The sequence below is a fragment of the Chrysochloris asiatica genome, unplaced genomic scaffold (genome assembly GCF_000296735.1).
Source record: "Chrysochloris asiatica unplaced genomic scaffold, ChrAsi1.0 scaffold00177, whole genome shotgun sequence".
In the NCBI taxonomy this organism is placed as follows: domain Eukaryota; kingdom Metazoa; phylum Chordata; class Mammalia; order Afrosoricida; family Chrysochloridae; genus Chrysochloris; species Chrysochloris asiatica.
In genome coordinates, this window is record NW_006408695.1 from 7,027,279 (window position 1) to 7,045,819 (window position 18,541).

Below are 18,541 nucleotides of genomic sequence, written 5' to 3' on the forward strand. Positions count from 1 at the left end.
AGACTGGTGAGTTTGAACTGCCAACCTCGTGGTTAAAATGGATTTTATGGTCTTGTGCTTTATCCCACACCAGGACTCTGTTTTCCCATGTTATTGTTGTTGTTAAGTGTCATCGAGTTAGTTCTGACCCATAGCGACCCTATATAGAATTTCCAAGAAGCAACCGGTGAGCTTGAACTGCTGGCCTTGCAGCCTGTCACATTAACCCACAGTGCCACACCAGGACTCTCTGGTTGCCCATAGAATCCTTCAATATTGCAAATCCAGACTTGAATTTTTTCTTCAGTTTCCTTGACTTGAGAAATGCTGAACATGTTCTTCCCTTTTGGTTTTCTAACTCCAGGTTTTTGCACATTTTGCTATGATATATGGCTTTGTTGGTTTATGTGACTACTAGTGGCTTAACTGAAGCTGAAAGGTCTAGTTAGCCTCACTGAATTGGAACAATTCATCTCATTAATTCTCCACTAAGCCTAGCTGGGCTTCTTCACATGGTAGCCTCAGGGCAGTAATCTGTGATAGAACAGTGTACAAGGTGCCTTGATGCCATACTTGGAAGTGACACATACTTTGGAATATTACAGATCTTGCCATAGTAAGCCAGAAGGATAGTCCATGAGCAGCAAAGCTTTATTGAAAAAGGGTCTGTGTACATTAATAGAAGGGAATATTGAGAGTATTTTGCAAACAGTCTACCACAGTGCACCTTCTGCCTCAAATAATTCATTTCTATTCCATGTGCAAAATACATTTATCCCTCTCCCAACAGTCTAATGCCATCAGGCTTGAAGTCTTATGCCATAATCTAAACATGATCAGAGGCAGATAAGATATCAAATATTGTTTCTGTTGATCAACAGACCTCTGAACAACAACAAAAAGTTATCAACCTGACACATGCTCAATATAGTCTTGCCTTGATGATATAAGAACAAGATGAGCACAATAGAACACCAATGAAAATTGGGAGGAGGAGGAAGCATCAAATAGTTACAGCTCCATAGTAATTCTGAAATCCAGTCACACAGGTTTCCTACTCCAAGAAGTACGTGTGTCCCTTGACTAGAACCCAGTTCTGCTCCCTGGGAGTGGGTCCCAGTCTATAACTCTCTTCAGCTGTTATTTCTGCTCTCTAATCTTGGCTTTACCTCTGATTTCTTGGCTCTACCATCATAGGAATTCTTCCTTTTCTGTAAGAAATGGTCCATGTTTGTGGCTGAATAACTTTTTCGGTATGCATAGCAATCTGGGGCTCTCCTCCATTTTGAATAGTCTCACTCATGCTTAATCCAAGCTAGTACATCTTTAAAAACTTTTTTGGAGTCTCTTAATTATCAGAATTCTTGGTAAAGTGAAGGGTCAGCGAAAAAGAGGAAGATCCCCAACAAGATGGATTGTCACAGTGACAGAAGCACTGGGCTCAAACGTAACGAGGATTGTGAGATGGGCGCAGGACTGGGCAGTTTCATTCTATTATGCATACAGTCACTAAGTTAGAACCAACGCAAGGGCACATAACAATATAACAACAGTCTATCCGATTATGGTGCATTTCATTAGACAAAAATACACCCACAGTTCTTTTCAAAATGGGCCTCTCTCCTTTGGAGGATATCAGAGTGCCAGGATTCTTTCGTGTAGCTGATAGGGAGTACTAGACCTGCCTTGGATTTTTCTAAGATCAAAGGGTCTTACAGTCACATCTTTAATCTATACCTGAAAGCCATTTTTAAATTTGAAATTTGTTTGCTAGTGTAGAGGCTGGCAAAAAAAATGAGAAATAGTCTTATTTTCCAGCCCAGTGAGTTCCAAACCTTCTATATTTTCTTTAAATTTTGTTTGCACACTGTGAACACTCACTTCTTGAAGTACATTGTATATAGCTATTAACACACCAACATTTTCAGCATTCTGTTCAGAATTTCTTTAGCCAGTCCACAAGTTTATTGTTATGTATATTTTCTACCTCCTAAATTACCACAGAAAAAATTGTGCCAATTTGTTCACCACCATATTACTCAAGTTTTCTTTTTTCAAGACTCTCCTGGTAGTTTTTTTTCCACTTTTCTAGTCTCTTCTTGCCACTCGGTTCTAAAACCAAGGCCACATGTTCTAGTGTTGTGTTACTGCAGCATCTTATTTCTGGTAACACTAATTGTTATCAAACAGGGTTAGGTCAGGAAAGTAGACCCCCACTGTGAGTATTATGAGATGCTTACGAGCACTTATTTTCTAGATTCCATTGAATTAATTCCTACTCATGGTGACCCCATGTGTGCATAGAATGCATAGAGCACATAGAGTGCATAGAGTTGGAGGAATGGAGGTCAGGAAGGAAAGCTGGAGGATCAGAGAAAAGTTCTCTACACTAGTCAGTTGTCCTGAAGTCCTGACATGAGTGGAAATGTTGGAGCCTGCAAGGGAATCTGAGAAGTCAAGTCCACCTAATAGCACAAGTGGGTCCATGGTGTGGGAGCTCAAGGAGAGGTCTGTGAGAACTTGTGCATCTGGGAATCTTCTACCTCTGTGAGACTGCTTCCAAACATCTGGTTGTAGGTCTGGGTAGTTAGGATGTAGAGTGAAGGACAAGTTAGAACCTGTTGGCTCCAGCTGTATCTTGCCATCTCAGTATCTGACCACAAAATAACCTTCAAAGAGTAATGACTGCTGCCTTCCACACCACACACATTCATCTTTTGCCAAACTCTAACCTGAAACTACACCACAAAGGAGATTTGGGTGAAGTTATTTGCCAGATTAATTAAACCAACAATCTCTGAATGTCTGCCTAAATTAAATATTAAAAGTCCTTCAAGAGCCCAAAGAAAATTTCAGAGGACCTCTAGGATGTAATTTAAGGACACTGATAATAAAACCATTGGTTTGCGTCATGGCTAATGAATCAGGATGCTGCAACTATGAACCTGAATCCACCATTTTCTGGCATAATGACCTTGCCTAATTCATTTATATTATCTGGACTTTGTTTTCCACATCCATAAAATGAGAGAGAAAAAAAAAATCTTCCTTCTCCATGCTTTGCTCTGAGGAGCCAGTTAACAGCTATTGACTGTCAATGCACTGGTAGCAACTCTGATGTGATAACCCTATGGGCAAGTAGGAAGTAGTTGTAGCTGTCCTCCCTCAGAAATATGACCAATTTCCTGCTGCCCTACTGTGATTTTGTCAGCAGGTTTGTGCTGTTTCTGCTGAGTCAGAAAATGCATGGACAGCAAAGACTCCGATTTCTCACCTTAGCTCTCTCCTTTCAGCCGGGGGTCCTAAATAGAGCCTCTACTGCATAACTGAGGGAGATGATGAGACCCTAAATGTCTAGTCTGCTCTCACTCATAGTGACCTCAGGTGTGTCAGAGTAGAACTGTGCTCCATAGAGTTCTCACTGACTGCTTTTTTAGAAGTAGAGCACCAGGCCTTTCTTCTGAGGAGCATCTAGGTAGATTTGAACCTCCAACCTGGGACTCCAGAGAGGTCTTGGCTATTTTTTCTGCTTAGATATCTCCCTACAACCTAATCTCCCATCCTCTACCCATGTTCTCCACTTACCTAAATCCTACTCTCCTTTGAGTCCTCAACTCTTCTGATAAATGTTTTCTGATTTCCTTCAGTGGGATGTTGTCTTTCCCTTCTTTAAATCCCTGTGGCTGCCTGTCTTTCATCACAATTACACACCCTGACAATACTCTGACACATTTGAATACTTTTCTAATTCCCCTTCTAAATTTCTGTTTCCCGAGGCAGGGGACTTGTTTATTTAGCTCATGCAACGCATAAGTAATTCTTGACATCCCACACACTATAATCCAGCTATAAATCCATGTATAAATACTTGGTGAAATAAGTTGGAATAAAAAAAAAAATGAGGGCATGCATTCACATGTTGGTGCCTTAAATAACAATAGCCTAAAGGAGCATGGTTGCCTACAATAAGAAAAAGAAAATTTAAAAGCCTGTGATCTCCAGCTACATGAATCTCTATCATTATGAATCTCATGTATACATCTAAAAAAATCTTTCCCTTATTGCTGTTGGCATAATAACCCCAGAAATGGAAGAGCCCAACAGAATTCAGAATTTAATCATTCACTGTATTCAGAAATAAACGATCTTTGTAAACTTGACAATCCGCAGCAGGGGCTTCAAATATTAACCAAGGCCAATAACCCCTCTGTTTAGGTTTTGGCTGGAGTTGTCACTGAGCTACACCCTTTCTGGAAGACAGTCTAGTCACATAAGATAAGGTTTCAAGATGTCCTTAAACTAGCAAAAATTACTTGGCCAAGTGTCTATGGTGGGTTCCTTTCCCCAGGGTTAGAATAGTTATAAAAGCAAAAGTGGTATCAGAGGAGGCTCATGGTTATCTTTATGCCCATGTGCAAATCACCTCCTCTCTCTGGACCTCAATTTTTTTCTAGAAGAGAAATTAAAATAACTCTTAAATATCTCTCTCACAATCCAAGATTCTATTCTGGGCTGCAGGCTGAATTCCCAGAGCTCCAGCCTACTAGATTTTTCTTTCCTACTTTTAAAGTGTGTATGGCTCAGATTTTCCCATGGGTCTCCTCTGGGGCATACTTACCTGGTTTCTGGAATAGTGTGGCTCTGCAGGTGGTGACACATTAACTGCTATCATGAAAAAGTTCTTAATCCCAGAAGTTACAAGAAAGGAGATTCTTTATCATAGACTCTCAGGAAGTCTTTACCTCAATCCAATTTATCTCTGGTTAATTCTACATGAAAGTATCCAAACTATAGGTACTATGGAACATAAGAGGCCCTGGAGAAGTTACAGGAAGGAAGTTGCTGTGGCTGGAAGTCTTAATGCTAAAAGCATGACTATGAATTCATAATTGATTCTGTATTACATTATTGTTGTTGTTTAGTGCCGTCAAGTCAGTTCTGACCCATAGCGACTCTGTACAGGGTTTCCAAGGCTGTAAATCTTTACGGGAGCAGCAAGCCTCATCTTTATCCCGAAGAGCGGCTGGTAGTTTCAAACTGCTGACCTTGCGGTTCGCAGCCCGATTCGTAACCACTACACTACCAGAACTCCTTGTATTACATTCTTATAGACCACAAAAAAGTTCAAGTTCATCACCAGGCAGTAATCTGTGTCTGCTAAACTGCTGTTCACCATCTTATGGTTGCTTTATTTAATGTATGATTATGATGACTTGTTTGCCATTAGAATTAGAAGGGAACCTAAAGCTCAGCTAGCTCAAATCCTCATGTTGCAAGTGGGTAACTGAAAGTTAGACAGAGTGCCACTATACAGCCTCATATGCATTTGAAAGTTGGACAGTGAATAAGGAAGACCATAGAAGAACTGATGCCTATGAGTTATGATGTTGGAGGAGACTATTAAAAGTACTATGGACTGCCAAAAGAACAAACAGATCTGTATAGGAACAAGTACAGCCAGAATGCTCCTTAGATGCCAACATGGTCAGACGTCATCTTTCAGACTTCAGACATATTATCTGGAGAAGGACACCATGCTTGGTAAATTGGAGAAGTAAATTACCGAACGAGAAGAGACCCAACGAAATGAATTGGCACGGTGGCAGCAACAATGGGCTTAGGCATGGTAGTGATTGTTAGGATAGAAAAAGACTGTTTCCATCTGTTGTGCAGAGGGTTGCTATAGGACAGTCTCAACTGCACCTAACAACAACAGTAAGCAGTTTATAGTAAAGTCAGGAATAGGACCCAAGTCTTCCAAGGACGATGTCCATACTCTATGTTTCTCTCAAACAAAGGTCACAAAGATAATGCACTACAGTTTGTGTAACTCCTCATTGAAGAATGCTTCCCTGGGATCTTCATCCAAATTTAGTCTTACTTTTATAAACTCTAACAAGAGACGTTTAACTGGTTTCTATCCCTCAGGTTGCAAACCTTCAGGTCAGCAATTCGAAACTACCAGCTGTTTCATGGGAGAAAGATGAGGCTTTCTGCTCCTGTAAAGATTTACAGCCTCAGAAACCCTATACAGGGTCACTATGAGTCGGAACTGACTTCATGGCACATAACCAACCACATATTGAAAATAAACAAACAAAAATGAAACTCATGGACTGATAAAAAGACATAAAATAAAACACTCCATAAAGAAGACATAAGAATTCCTAAGGCATACAGTCTGGGGACGTTCAATGCAAAACACGCAATAAAACAAGCCAATATCCTGGAATTTGCAATTTAATATAGTATCATGATGGTTACCACTTTAAATGATGTCTCCGGATCACCAAGAAAGGGTAGTATGTTTCACTTAAGAAACCAGGAATTTCTAAAATAATAAAATAAAAATAAAGAAGAAAATGAAAGTAATTTTTATAAAATATTTTGGAAAAGTATTACATCTAAAATGTTTTGTCTTATTATTATTATTATTATTAATTGCTAGTAGGTAAACCTTCAGCTATCTTAAAACTCAGTTGACAAAAATAACATACCACCTGGGATGTTCAAAGGAGTAACATTTCAGTTATGTGCAGAAAGGCACATTGTACGGTAATAAGGGTTGTGTGAGTTCAGCTGGTAGCCGCAGCAAAAAGGAGTAAGTAGCAAAGCCATGATCTCATCTTCTGTTTACACTTTAATTCCCTAAGTTAGTGATTAATTGTCCTTGTGTGTTGTTGCCAGGGCAAAATGTTTTTCTTTCAAACTCCTATTTATTTTAAATAAATAAACCATTAGTTTCAGAACAGAAGTGTCAAATGTCGACTTACGTTTGACATACTAAGCTAATGAACAAAACAATGAATTCATTAGACGCTACTAGATAAAAGCAGCCTTTGAGAATTCTACTTTAATAACTTGGAAAGGCAGCAGAAATTATTCTTAGTAGGAGCTTTTCCATTCATCTTGATGAAAGTTGCTGTCCAGAGGTTGCAGACACAAACAAAAACCTAAAGGAATTGGCTTAGTTGTAAGATGATAGAGTACTGGGTATGTCAGGTATTCATAGTCAAATAAATAATTCAACCAGTTACCCGAATATGTTTCCCAAACCCAACCCACATAGACCAGTTTAGGATCTTTATTTGGGTCTCTGTATTCACACAAGGCCTCTGACTCTTCCAAAGCCAGGAATTATTTTAGCAACTAGGCAATTTTTCTTGCATCTCAACACACACATACACACACATGCACAATTTCTCAGTGCTGCTTAGGCTACTTATTAAATACAGTACTGGTCACATGACCTCCCGGTTTCAAAGTTTTCAATATCTTCCCTTTACCTGCAGAATTAAAATCACTTCTTGTCATGCATTATGACATTCAAGATCAACTATCATCTAGTTTCAATCTACCCTTTCAGGTATGTGTTTGACACTCCCTACAGACTCCCAGACTCCTCTTTGTTCTCAAAATGTCTTACACTTTTAGTTCTTGATAAATGCTTATTGGGTATACTATGGGGTCCTAAGGTGGCACTATAAGATAAGCATTCAACTTCTAACCACAAAATCAGTGTTTCAAATCCACCAGCTACTCCTCAGAAACCCTATATAGGGTTGCTATGAGTCAGGAATGACTCAACGGCACTTAACAACAACTATGTATCAGGCCCTGTTACAGGCACTAAAGACACATACTTAAAGCAAAGGTCTGCCTTCCTGCAATGTCCATTCTAATGGAGATCTTTAGGGTGCATTCACAGTGAGTGAAAGCTTTTATCACTCTTTGATACTCTGTCTCTGTCTTCCTCAACTTGACTGCCCCCATTGAACAGGAATATGTCTAACTCCTCTCTCATCACCACTGGAAGCTCAGTGAAAGACTGATAATGGGAATATAGCTGCTTGCCTTTGAAAATGGAATAAGTTGCTATTACATATGGAACCTATCTATGAAGCTATGTAACTTCTTTTTAATTTTAACATTGAATTATTTCAATAAATAAAACATCGGTTATCAACAGGAATGGTACATGTCAGGCTAAACAAAATAAGTAGAACTGTGACAGAGGGCTACATTCACCTCACCTGAAATGTGTCTTTCAAATCCCAGAAGTCCTAGTACCTTTCCCTGGGGTTTCTCAGGCTGCCTGTTCTACTCATCAGTAGCCACCAACCTTTTTCCTCTTGGGAACCAACAGAGAAGCACCATTGGGAAGCTGCTCATCTTGTTCCCTTTCCCTTTGACTCCAAAGGTAGAAACTGAAGACCAGGTTTTGGTGACCTTCTGTGGCAGGGAGACCACAGACACAGAGCAGACCCCTGGCCAAGAACCAGTCCTCTCCCCTGGATCCTTCATGTCCATCACTTTCCGGTCAGATTTCTCCAATGAGGAACGATTCACAGGCTTTGATGCTCACTACATGGCTGTGGGTAAGTTAACACTGGGTGACTCATCCCTCTCTCTCTCTCCAAATATTGAAACTTTCTTACTCTTCTCTCCTTCTCTTCCTTTTTCCTTCCTTCCTTTTATCTTACCTTCCTCTTCCTACTTTTAATACCTCCTCCTCATTTCTTTCTTCCTCCTGAGAGGAGGAGGTTGCTGCCTATGAGAGTCTTTATCTTTCCTCTTCCACTCACATCCCTTTGTCTCCCCACCTCACCCCACCATTCCAGTTCCAAGCTCCATGTTTCTTCACCTAGCACTCAACAATCTGGCCAAAGTCTTTTTGCCAATTCAGCAGTTTCTACCCCTCTTTACTGGTGTGGCACTGCAGGATAAGCACTTGACTGCCAGGTTGTTTTGAACAGCAAGATAGCAGTTCAAATCCACCAGCCCCTCCTTGGAAACCCTATACAGGGTCGCTATGAGTCTGAACTGACTCAGTGCCACTTGACAACAACCCCTCTTCACAGGGCTCTGGTGTGGTGCTGTAGTATAAGCACCGTACTGCTAACTGAAAGGTTCATGATTCAAACCCACCGACTACTCTTTGGAAACCCTATACAGGGTCGCTAAGAGTTGGAACCAACATGACAGCATTTAACAACAACCCAGCTTTACAAACATCAATACCACTGCTTTCTAGCCAGACTAAAATATTCTTTACTCCCCACATCTGATCAAAACTCTCCAACCACCTCTCCTTGAAGATTCTATTTTCTATGTCTCAAATTTCCTTTTGCACTCTTATCAAGTCATGATTTAGTTCTACATATCCTTCAAGATCAGGATCAAAGTATGCCACTACTTTGAGGTTCTGGCCTTTACTTGGAAGTAGTTTCTCCCTCCCCAACAGAGGGACAGCCTTCTCCCTTACCCCCTCCTCCCCCATGTATATCTAACTTGTGATGGATTTACACCTGAGTAGCATCATGCTATTGTTAAGGAAATGCAGGGCTGGGAAGAGAATCCTAGATTAGGGATTCTGATGTGACTTGTTGTGTGACCTTGGACCAGTCACTTACCTGGTCTGAGATGTGATTCATGTCTCTATAAGTAAGAGCAATCTCATAGATTCTACCTTCCTCACTGGACTGTTGGAAGGTCAAATGTGAAATCATTCTTACAAATTGGAAAATGAAATGCAAAGGTTGGTGATGATTCCTCAGTGTCCTTAGTCTCCTATGAATTCCTCAAGGGCAGGAACTATCTCCTTTTTCCCCAACAGTATGAAAAGTGCCAACCATACAACAATATCAGAAGATCTTACAGTGGACGCCTGAACACTCACCACAAAGATTCTACCATTTATTTTTATTGCATTTGATTTATTCTGTATCTGTCCCTTTATCCATCTACCCACCCACCAATCTGTCTTTTCTGGATGCATTTTAAAATAAATTGCAGGCATCTGTACACTTCCTTCTAAATACATCAGCATGCATAGCGTTAGCTACAGGTCAATATTTGTTCACCAAACCCTTAACGAGACATTGAATTTTGCCATCAGTGCAGAAAGTTCCTGTATGTGCTCTCCTAGTCAATCATCCTGAGAGGAAACCAGTGTTCTTATGTTTTCCCATTATACGTTTATTGTACCTCTCTCTTCTAGCTTCATACAAATGAACACACAGTGAATATATTTTGGGGTTAGAATTTCTTTTACTCAGTGTATTTCTTTTAGACTTATCTGTGTCCCTGTATGTACTAGCAGTTCACTCCTTTTCCTAGCAGAACAGTTTTTCCACGGTATTAATATACTCCAATTTGTTCATTCATTCTCCCATTGATAGATACTTGTGCTCTTTCCATTTTTTGGTTATCTTGAAAAACACTGTTATAAGCCTCTTTGTATGAGTCTTTTTTGTGAACATATATTTTTGTTTCTGTTGGATTCCTAATATATTTAAGGTCATGTGGAACTGATTCATGATGTAATGAAACTGAAGTGCTTGGTCTAGGCTAGGTATACGCAAGTGTTTAATTTTATAGGAAATTGGACCATTTGCATCACTCCACCTTCAGTGCTTGAGAGTTTTTGTTGTTCTACAACATTTGATGTTATCAATTTTTAAAAAAATTTTAACCATTCTGGTGAGTATGCAATGACACCTCATCATAATTTTAATTTGCATTTCCCTGATCATTAGTGATGCTGAGCATATTGTCATGCACTTATTAGCTATTTGTTTATCTTCTTTTGAGAAATACATGTTCAGATTTTTCACTCTTTTTTTTAATTGGGTTGAGAAGATATATTTTTTATCTTTGTCTTTCCAATGCCTAGAACATGACTGGCATACATTAGAGACTTAGAAAGGTAGAGGTAGCATTGGATAGTAGTTCAGAACACAGGCTCTAGAGTGAGCACACCTGGATTTGAATCCTAGCTCTGGGACTTATTATATGTCTGTGTGACTTTGAGTAAGTTATTTAATGCCCCCAAATCTCAGTTGCATCATTTATAGAATGGGTATAGTGACAGTACCTGCAAGTGCATAGCTGTTATTATGTTTGTTAGTAATGGCACCAAAATTAAGATGCTTGGGTTCAAACCTGACTATCTGTGACCTTGGGTAAATTACCTAACCTTTGTGAATCCTGGTTTCCTCACTTGTAAAATAGAGGTAATGCAGACTTATGTGGAGATGAAATGAGAGAATTTATGTACCTCCAACACAGTGGCTGACCCATAGTCAATACCAGTAAGTGTTATCTGTTTTCATCACCATAAGACATGTGTGTGTGACTAAGAGGCTCTACTTGTCCTGCAGATGTGGATGAGTGCACAGAACGAGAGGATGAGGAACTGTCCTGTGACCACTACTGTCATAACTACATCGGAGGCTTCTACTGCTCCTGCCGATTTGGCTACCTCCTGCACACAGACAACAGGACCTGTCGAGGTAGGATCTATGGATGATTCTGTATATTACCCTATGTGCACATCTTCCAAAACAGATTAAAGAAGGTGCAAAAGAAAGAATAGATATGATAATTATGAAAATTATTTCATTCCAAAAATTAAAATGGAATTCATACAGATACGCCTGAGATACTACCTGGATGCCCACCTTGCTTAGGCCCTGGACTTAGCTTGTCAAAGGATAGCATGAGAGAAGCTCTGTCCGAGTAACCCATCTTTGTCCCTGGGAAGCATTTCTGTTCTATGTCACTGTCTCTTCTAATATATAGGTTGTTAAAGGAAAATCTGGGTTCCTCAATTCTCTCTCCCTGAGCCAATAGTTCCTTTTTCTCTTGTCATCCGTGGACTCCTTAAATTCCCCTTATACAGATATTATCTCAGCCCCAAAGAAAGAAGACAAATTCCCACTCTTTCTCTCTCTCATTTCATTCTTTCGTCAACATACCTACTATGTTCCAGTCACTAAAATGGAATCAGGAATGGATAAGTGGAAGGTACTTAAATGCTCCAAACTGGGTGGTGGGTAATATCTAAATAAGCAAATATTGAAATGTTGTCAATGCTATAACAAAGAAAAGTATACACACAGCACAAGGAGAAAGTTTGCCTGGGGAAGTTGGTAAATGTTTCTCAGAAGTGACAACCTTAAAGGAGGTGAATGGAGAAGGACAAGGAAGGCATTGTAGGGACAGAAAGCAGTTCCATAGACATTCAGAGGCATAATAGAATGTGTAATATTTGGAATTGCCATTGCTTTAGTGTGACTCAAAGGTAATGACCCATGTTTTAGGAAGATCACTTGGAAGTTGCATGAGGGATCCTTAAAGGAGGGCAAGACTGGAGACAAGAACTTCTTTTTTTTTCTTGTTTCACAAACTGCTACTTACTATTCAATTAAACCCTATGAAGCAAAAATAACAGACCAACACATGTATTTTTAAGGGGATTACATTTTATATTATTTTCATTCAATAAATATTAATTGCTCATCTGCTATGTACTGAGTATATTGTGAGACTAAGAACAACGTATTGCATAGGGAAAATCTGCTGCAAAATATCACTTGAAAGTGTTAAAAGTCAAAGATGTCAGTTTGATAATGAAGATGAACTCTACTCAAGCTATGGTTTTTCAAACGCCTTATGTGCATGCAAAAAACAGACAATAAATAAGGAAGACCAAAGAAGAACTGATACATTTGAATTATAATGTTGGCAAAAAACATTGACTATATAATGGACTGCCAGAAGAGTGAAGGTGTCTGTCTTGGAAGAAATACAGTCAAAATGCTGCTTAGAAGCAAGGATGGCAAGACTTCATCCCACTTACTTTGGCTATATTATTAAGAAGGACCAGTTGGTCCCTGGAGAAGAACATCATGCTTGGTAAAGTAGACAGTCTGCAAAGGAAGAGGAAGAACCTCCAGTGATTGCAACAATGGGTTCAAACAGCTAAAACTGTGATGATGGTACAAAACCAGGCAACAGTTCATTCTATAGTGTATAGAATCACTATGAATCAGAGCTGACCTCATGGCACTTACCAACAAGGCTCACAGGGTGGAGCAAGTTCTCTCAAACTTTCTGTTTCCATTTTTACCTCAACCACAAGCCTTTTAAAATGTTATTTTTCTTTTATCTCCATCCATAAAACAATTTGAAGAACTGAGGAAGTAAAAGAGTTGAGCAGAAAAATTTAAAGGGAAACTTGAGAAGTCAGGAAACCAAAAGGGAAAACCATGCTCAGTATTTCCCAAACTGAAAGAACTGAAGAAAAAAAATTAAAAACCCAACTTGCAATCTTGAATGATTTTTTAGGGAAAATATTGAATGATGCAGAAAATATCAAAAGAAAATGGAAGGAACATACATGCACAGTACCAAAAGGAAATGGATGATGTTCAACTATTTCAAGAGATAATATATGATCAAGAGTCAATGGTACAGACTGAAGAAGTCCCAAGGTGCACTAAGGCATTGGCAAAATACAAGGCTCCAGGAATTGATGGACTACAAATTGAAATCCTTCAACAAACTGATGCAGCACTGGAGGCACTCACTCATCATGCTAAGAAATTTGGAAGACAACTACCTGACCAATTAGTTGGAAGACATTCATATTTGTGCCCACTTCAAACAGAGGTGACCCAATGGAATATGGAAAACATTGAACAATATTATTAATATCACCTGCAAGTAAAAGTCTGCTAAAAATAATTCAAAATTGGCTGCAACAGCATATTAACAGGGAACTGCCAGAAGTTCAAGTCGGATTCAGATAAGGACATGGACCAAGAATTATCATTGCTGACATCAGAAGGATCTTGGTTGAAAGCAGAGAATACTAAAAAGATGTTTATCTGTGCTTTATTGACTATGCAAAGGTTTTCAACTGTGTAGATCATGACAAGTTATGGATAAGAGGAGAATGGGTATTCTGGAACACTTAATTGTGCTCATGAGAAGCCTGTACATAGAACAAAAAGCAGTTGTTCGTACAGATAAAGGCAACATTGATGGTTTAAAATCAGGAGAGGTGTGAGCCAGGATTGTATTCTTTCACCATATTTATTCAGTACGTATGCTGAACAAACCATCAAAGAACATGGATTATATGAGGACGAATGTGGCATCAGGATTAGAGGAAGACTCATTAACAACCTGCGATACGAAGATGATAAAACTTTGTTTTCTGAAAGCAAAGAGGACTTAAAATACTTACTGATAAAGATCAAAGACCACAGCCTTCAGTATGGGCTGTACTTCAATGTAAAGAAAATGAAAATCTTCACCACTGGACCAATAAACAACATCCACATAAATGGAGAAAAGATTGAAGTTGTCAAAGACGTCATATTTCTTGGATCCACTATCAATACTCATGGAAGCAGCAGTCAAGAAATCAAATGACATATTGCATTGGGCAAATGTACTTCAAAGCTTCATATGCATGTGAAGGCTGGACAATAAATAAGACTGCAGAAGAATTGATGCACTTGAGTTATGGTGTTGAAAAAGAATATTAAAAATACCATGGACTGCTAAAAGAACAAACAAATCTTTATGGAGGAAGTACAGCCAGAATGATCCTTAGAAGTAAGGATGGCAAGATTTTGTCTCTCATACGTCGGGTACTTTATCAAAAGGGATGGGTCCCTAGAGAAGGATGGCATGATAGGCAAAGTGGAGGGTCAGCAAAAAAGAATACCCCTAACGAGATAGATTGTAATGGCAAGAGCAATAGACTCAAGCTGAACAATGATTGTGAGGATGGCGCCAGACAAGGCAATGTTTCACTTTGCTGTACATAAGATTGTTATGAGTCAGAACCAACTTGATGGCATCTAACAACACCTCCATGAAGTTTTAATGCCACAGAGACACACTATCTTTGTTTGCATGCATATATTTGTATTATGTACAAAAAGAGTAAGATTCTCCCCTCAGGAAATTTTAATTCCCTTGAGGGTGATATTGCCTCTATTTGAATGGGTAGAATATAAAACAGATCACAATTCAAGACACCTGAATTCAAAATTTACTCTAAAACTCAGCTGAGCATATTTAAACTAGGCACGTTTCCATGTTATGGACTTATCGCCAAGTGAATAGGTGAAGTTTCAGAAGAGCTTGACATCTGAGATGTAGGACTGGGTGGCTCAAGGGCACAGGTTCATGCAAAGAAAGAACTTCTGCAATGGCCAGAATCTGAGGACACTGCGTCCTTGGTAATAATAAATTCAGTGGGGAAGCAAGCATAATCTCTGAGCTCACAGAGCCTTCATAATGTCAAGGAGTGGTCAGCACTATGAAAAAAACATAAAGCAAAGTCAGATGTTAAAGAATGAGGATAGCTATAGGTGCAGAGAGCCTGTTAGATGACAGACCAAGGAAGACTTCGAACAGTATTTGAACCTGAGTGAAAATCTTTGATGAAAGAGCAGAACAAAAGAAGTCCATATGGTCTCCCTACCATTTTGTCTCAAAACCCTCCCATCTCTGAGCTCCCTTTTGTCACAACGCCACACCTACCAGTACCAGAGAATCTCCTGAGAAGAGTCATCACACAGGGTAAAAAGAGCCTTGGGTAGAGAACTTGAAAACCTGAGTTTCAGAGTTTCATCACTGAAAATGACAGGGTGCATGACCTCTGATAAATCACTTCCCCACACTAAACTTCCATTTTCTTATCTGTAAAATAAGATAATGATTTTTCCCTGCTGCCTTCTGGGACCATTGGGGAAAACAAATATAGTAGCAGATAAGAAAGGGGTAGCTGTGGTGTGGTTGTGGTGTGCCATTTTGCTGTGGTATGTTTCCCACAGTGGAGTGCAGTGACAACATCTTTACCCAGAGGACTGGCGTGATCACCAGCCCCGACTTCCCCAACCCTTACCCCAAGAGCTCTGAATGTTTCTACAAGATTGAGCTAGAGGAGGGTTTCATGGTCAGCCTGCAATTTGAGGACATTTTCGACATTGAAGACCATCCTGAGGTGTCCTGCCCCTATGACTATATCAAGGTAAGACTGAAATGGACACTTATCCCAGCAAAGCTGGAAAACCTTGACTGACTTGAGCAAATTGACCTTCTGGGCCCTTTACTTTCTCCCAAGGTAGGAGGCCAAGTAGCTAATTTCAAGAAAATTCACTATTTAAAATACTATCCACCAACTGAATAAGACCCAGTCTGGAAATCTTCTTGGGTCCAAAACTGGACATATGACCACCAAGGTGGTTTAAGCAATAGAATTTCAGGGTCAAATCTGCTACAGGATCACCTTCATGGGCATTCAATGTGTGCAAGTTACACAGGACTCTATGCTGAGATGAGCTCATGCTTGGCTTAAAGATTTGCTGCTGCTATCTTAAAATTCAGAATAATTAAAAACAAAAACCAAAAAACAGATGCTATGTTCTCCTTTTGCCCTGGGCCCTAAAATGTAGTCCTGCTTCAGGGAAGGAGGCTATGTCAAAGGCAAATAAAGTAGTAAAGGTGTCCACAGATCAATAATGACTTAAATTGTGGTTAATTCCAGTGGTGTACATTCAAATGTGAAGGAAGCATTAATTTGAGCTGGGCTAGGGAGTTATTTTTGAGATATGTGGTGGGAGTTATTTTTAAGATATGTCCTGAAATGACACTATAGGATAAGCACTGAACTGCCAACCTCAAAGTCAACAATTCAAACCCACCATCCACTCCTTGGAAATCCTATACAGGGTTGCTAAGTATTGGAACCAAATTGACAGCAGTTAACAACAACAATATGTGAGAAATAAGATCAGCAATTCTTGGGGAGTGATTGACCAAAACATCCAAGTGGAGAATGCATTTGAAGATTAGGATCTGATCTCAGGAGAGATGCTGAGTGAGAGACAAAGATAAGCACCACCAAGTGTATAAATTGCTGTTGTTGTTAAATGCCGTCAAGTTATTTCTGACTCAGAGTGACTCTGTATAGAGTTTCCAAGGAGCAACTGGTGGGTTTGAACTGCAGACCTTGTGGTTCAAACTGACCTTGTGGTCGAGTTCTTATTCTACAGCACCACTGTAGATGGTTTAAACCATGGAATTGAGTGGGACTTCCTAGAGAAAGAAAACAAAGATGGAAGAGCATGGCAGATTCAGAGGAAAAGGTGTCCACAAACAAGGCAGATGAGGGGAAACAAATGGGTCAAAATGAGGCTGTCAAAGGAGAGTCAGCAGCGGCAAATGTCAAAGAGGACTCAGATAGGAGAGGTAGAAAAGGCTGAGAGTCTATGAAAGGAAACTTAACTTGGGTACTTGAACAAAGAAGCTAAAAGGCAGCTTGATTCCACATGAGCTACCAGACAACACAGAGCATTAGTTTCTGTTGCTGGGTAACAATAGCCATTTATTAGCTCACAGTTCTGTAGGCCAGAAGTCCCAATGGGTTCAACTGGCTTTTCTGCTTGGGGGTCTCACAAGGCTAAAATCAAAGCGTTGGCCACACTGGACTCTTTTCTGAAGACTATAAATGAGTCCACTTCCAAAGTCATTAACGTTATCAGCAGCATCAATGTCTGTGGTTATCGGATTGAAGTCCCTGTCTTCTTTCCAGTTATGGTTAACAGGTCCTAGCTCAGGACTCCCTTCATCTCAGCAATGGAGAACCTGCCTCCAGCAAATCCCTCTCATGTTACAAATCTGTCCTTTTCTGCTACCAGCTGGGGTAAAATCTGATTTTAAAGCTCATTTGATTCAATTACGCCCATCCAGATAATATGAATCAATGGGTTCATAATTTTAATTACATCTGCACATTTTCTTTTGCTGTGTAACTAGCATAATCAAAAATTAACTGCAAAAAAAAAAAAGTAACTACAGAAATGAGGCTATTGGACCAATTTAGAATTCTTTCTATACACATTATATCCCAGTACCTGTGAGTCTTACCCAGGCCTTAACCTTTACTTTTTACTTTATGTTTTTCCCTCTTCAATGTAAAGATGACAAAACAAACATACCACCCAAGATTGTGGAAGCCACTGAAATGAGGGTTAAGGATACCCTAGTAGATGGACAGAAACAAGGTGAAAAGCATGAGGAGAACCCTGGAGTTGATAAATGTGGATCAGCTAGTAACACCTATTCCCTTCTCTCCATCTCCACTGCCTCCATCCTAATCCAAACCACCATGCTTTCTGTCCTAGTCAACTCTGAATTGATATTCTTGGTTCCACTATTGACCTACGTAATCTGTTGCCCCCATAGCATTCAGGTTCATCTTTATAAAACTTAGGTTACATGAAGATTGCACTTGGAGTTAAATCTAAATTCCTCAAAACAATGTGTGCCTTACCTGTCATTTCAATCTTATGCCGCCACACGCTCTGTCATATTCCCTTGGATTCAAGCACACTAGTTTCCTTTCTGCTCTTAAACCTTGCCTTTACATATGGAGCGCAATGAAGTCCTTTAGTGGCCCCCTTGGCCATTCTGAAGTGATAATTATTTCTCTATCTCCTTCCTTATAGATTAAAGTTGGCCCTAAAATGCTGGGACCCTTCTGTGGAGAGAAAGCACCAGAACCCATCAATACTCAGAACCACAATGTTCAGATCCTGTTCCACAGTGATAACTCAGGCGAGAACCGGGGCTGGAGGATCTCATACAGGGCAACAGGTACAGCCTCTCATTACCCAGGTCACACTCAGCCACCCTGGTGTTTCAACATTATTGCACATAGTGCCCAGTTCTGGGGAAAGGACAGAAGAAGATATCC

At 39.8% G+C, this 18,541-nt stretch overlaps 1 protein-coding gene across 2 annotated transcripts in view; it reads left to right on the top strand.

Annotated features, from left to right (window-relative positions):
* MASP1 (mannan-binding lectin serine peptidase 1 (C4/C2 activating component of Ra-reactive factor)) overlaps positions 1-18,541 on the top strand; it is a 108,913-nt gene that overhangs the window by 40,509 nt on the left and 49,863 nt on the right. For both annotated transcript variants that reach the window (XM_006871889.1, XM_006871890.1), the window contains exons 3-6: positions 8,180-8,357; positions 11,142-11,273; positions 15,618-15,814; positions 18,294-18,441. In XM_006871889.1, coding sequence (XP_006871951.1) covers positions 8,180-8,357; positions 11,142-11,273; positions 15,618-15,814; positions 18,294-18,441 — 655 coding nt within the window. The remainder of the gene's footprint in view (positions 1-8,179; positions 8,358-11,141; positions 11,274-15,617; positions 15,815-18,293; positions 18,442-18,541) is intronic.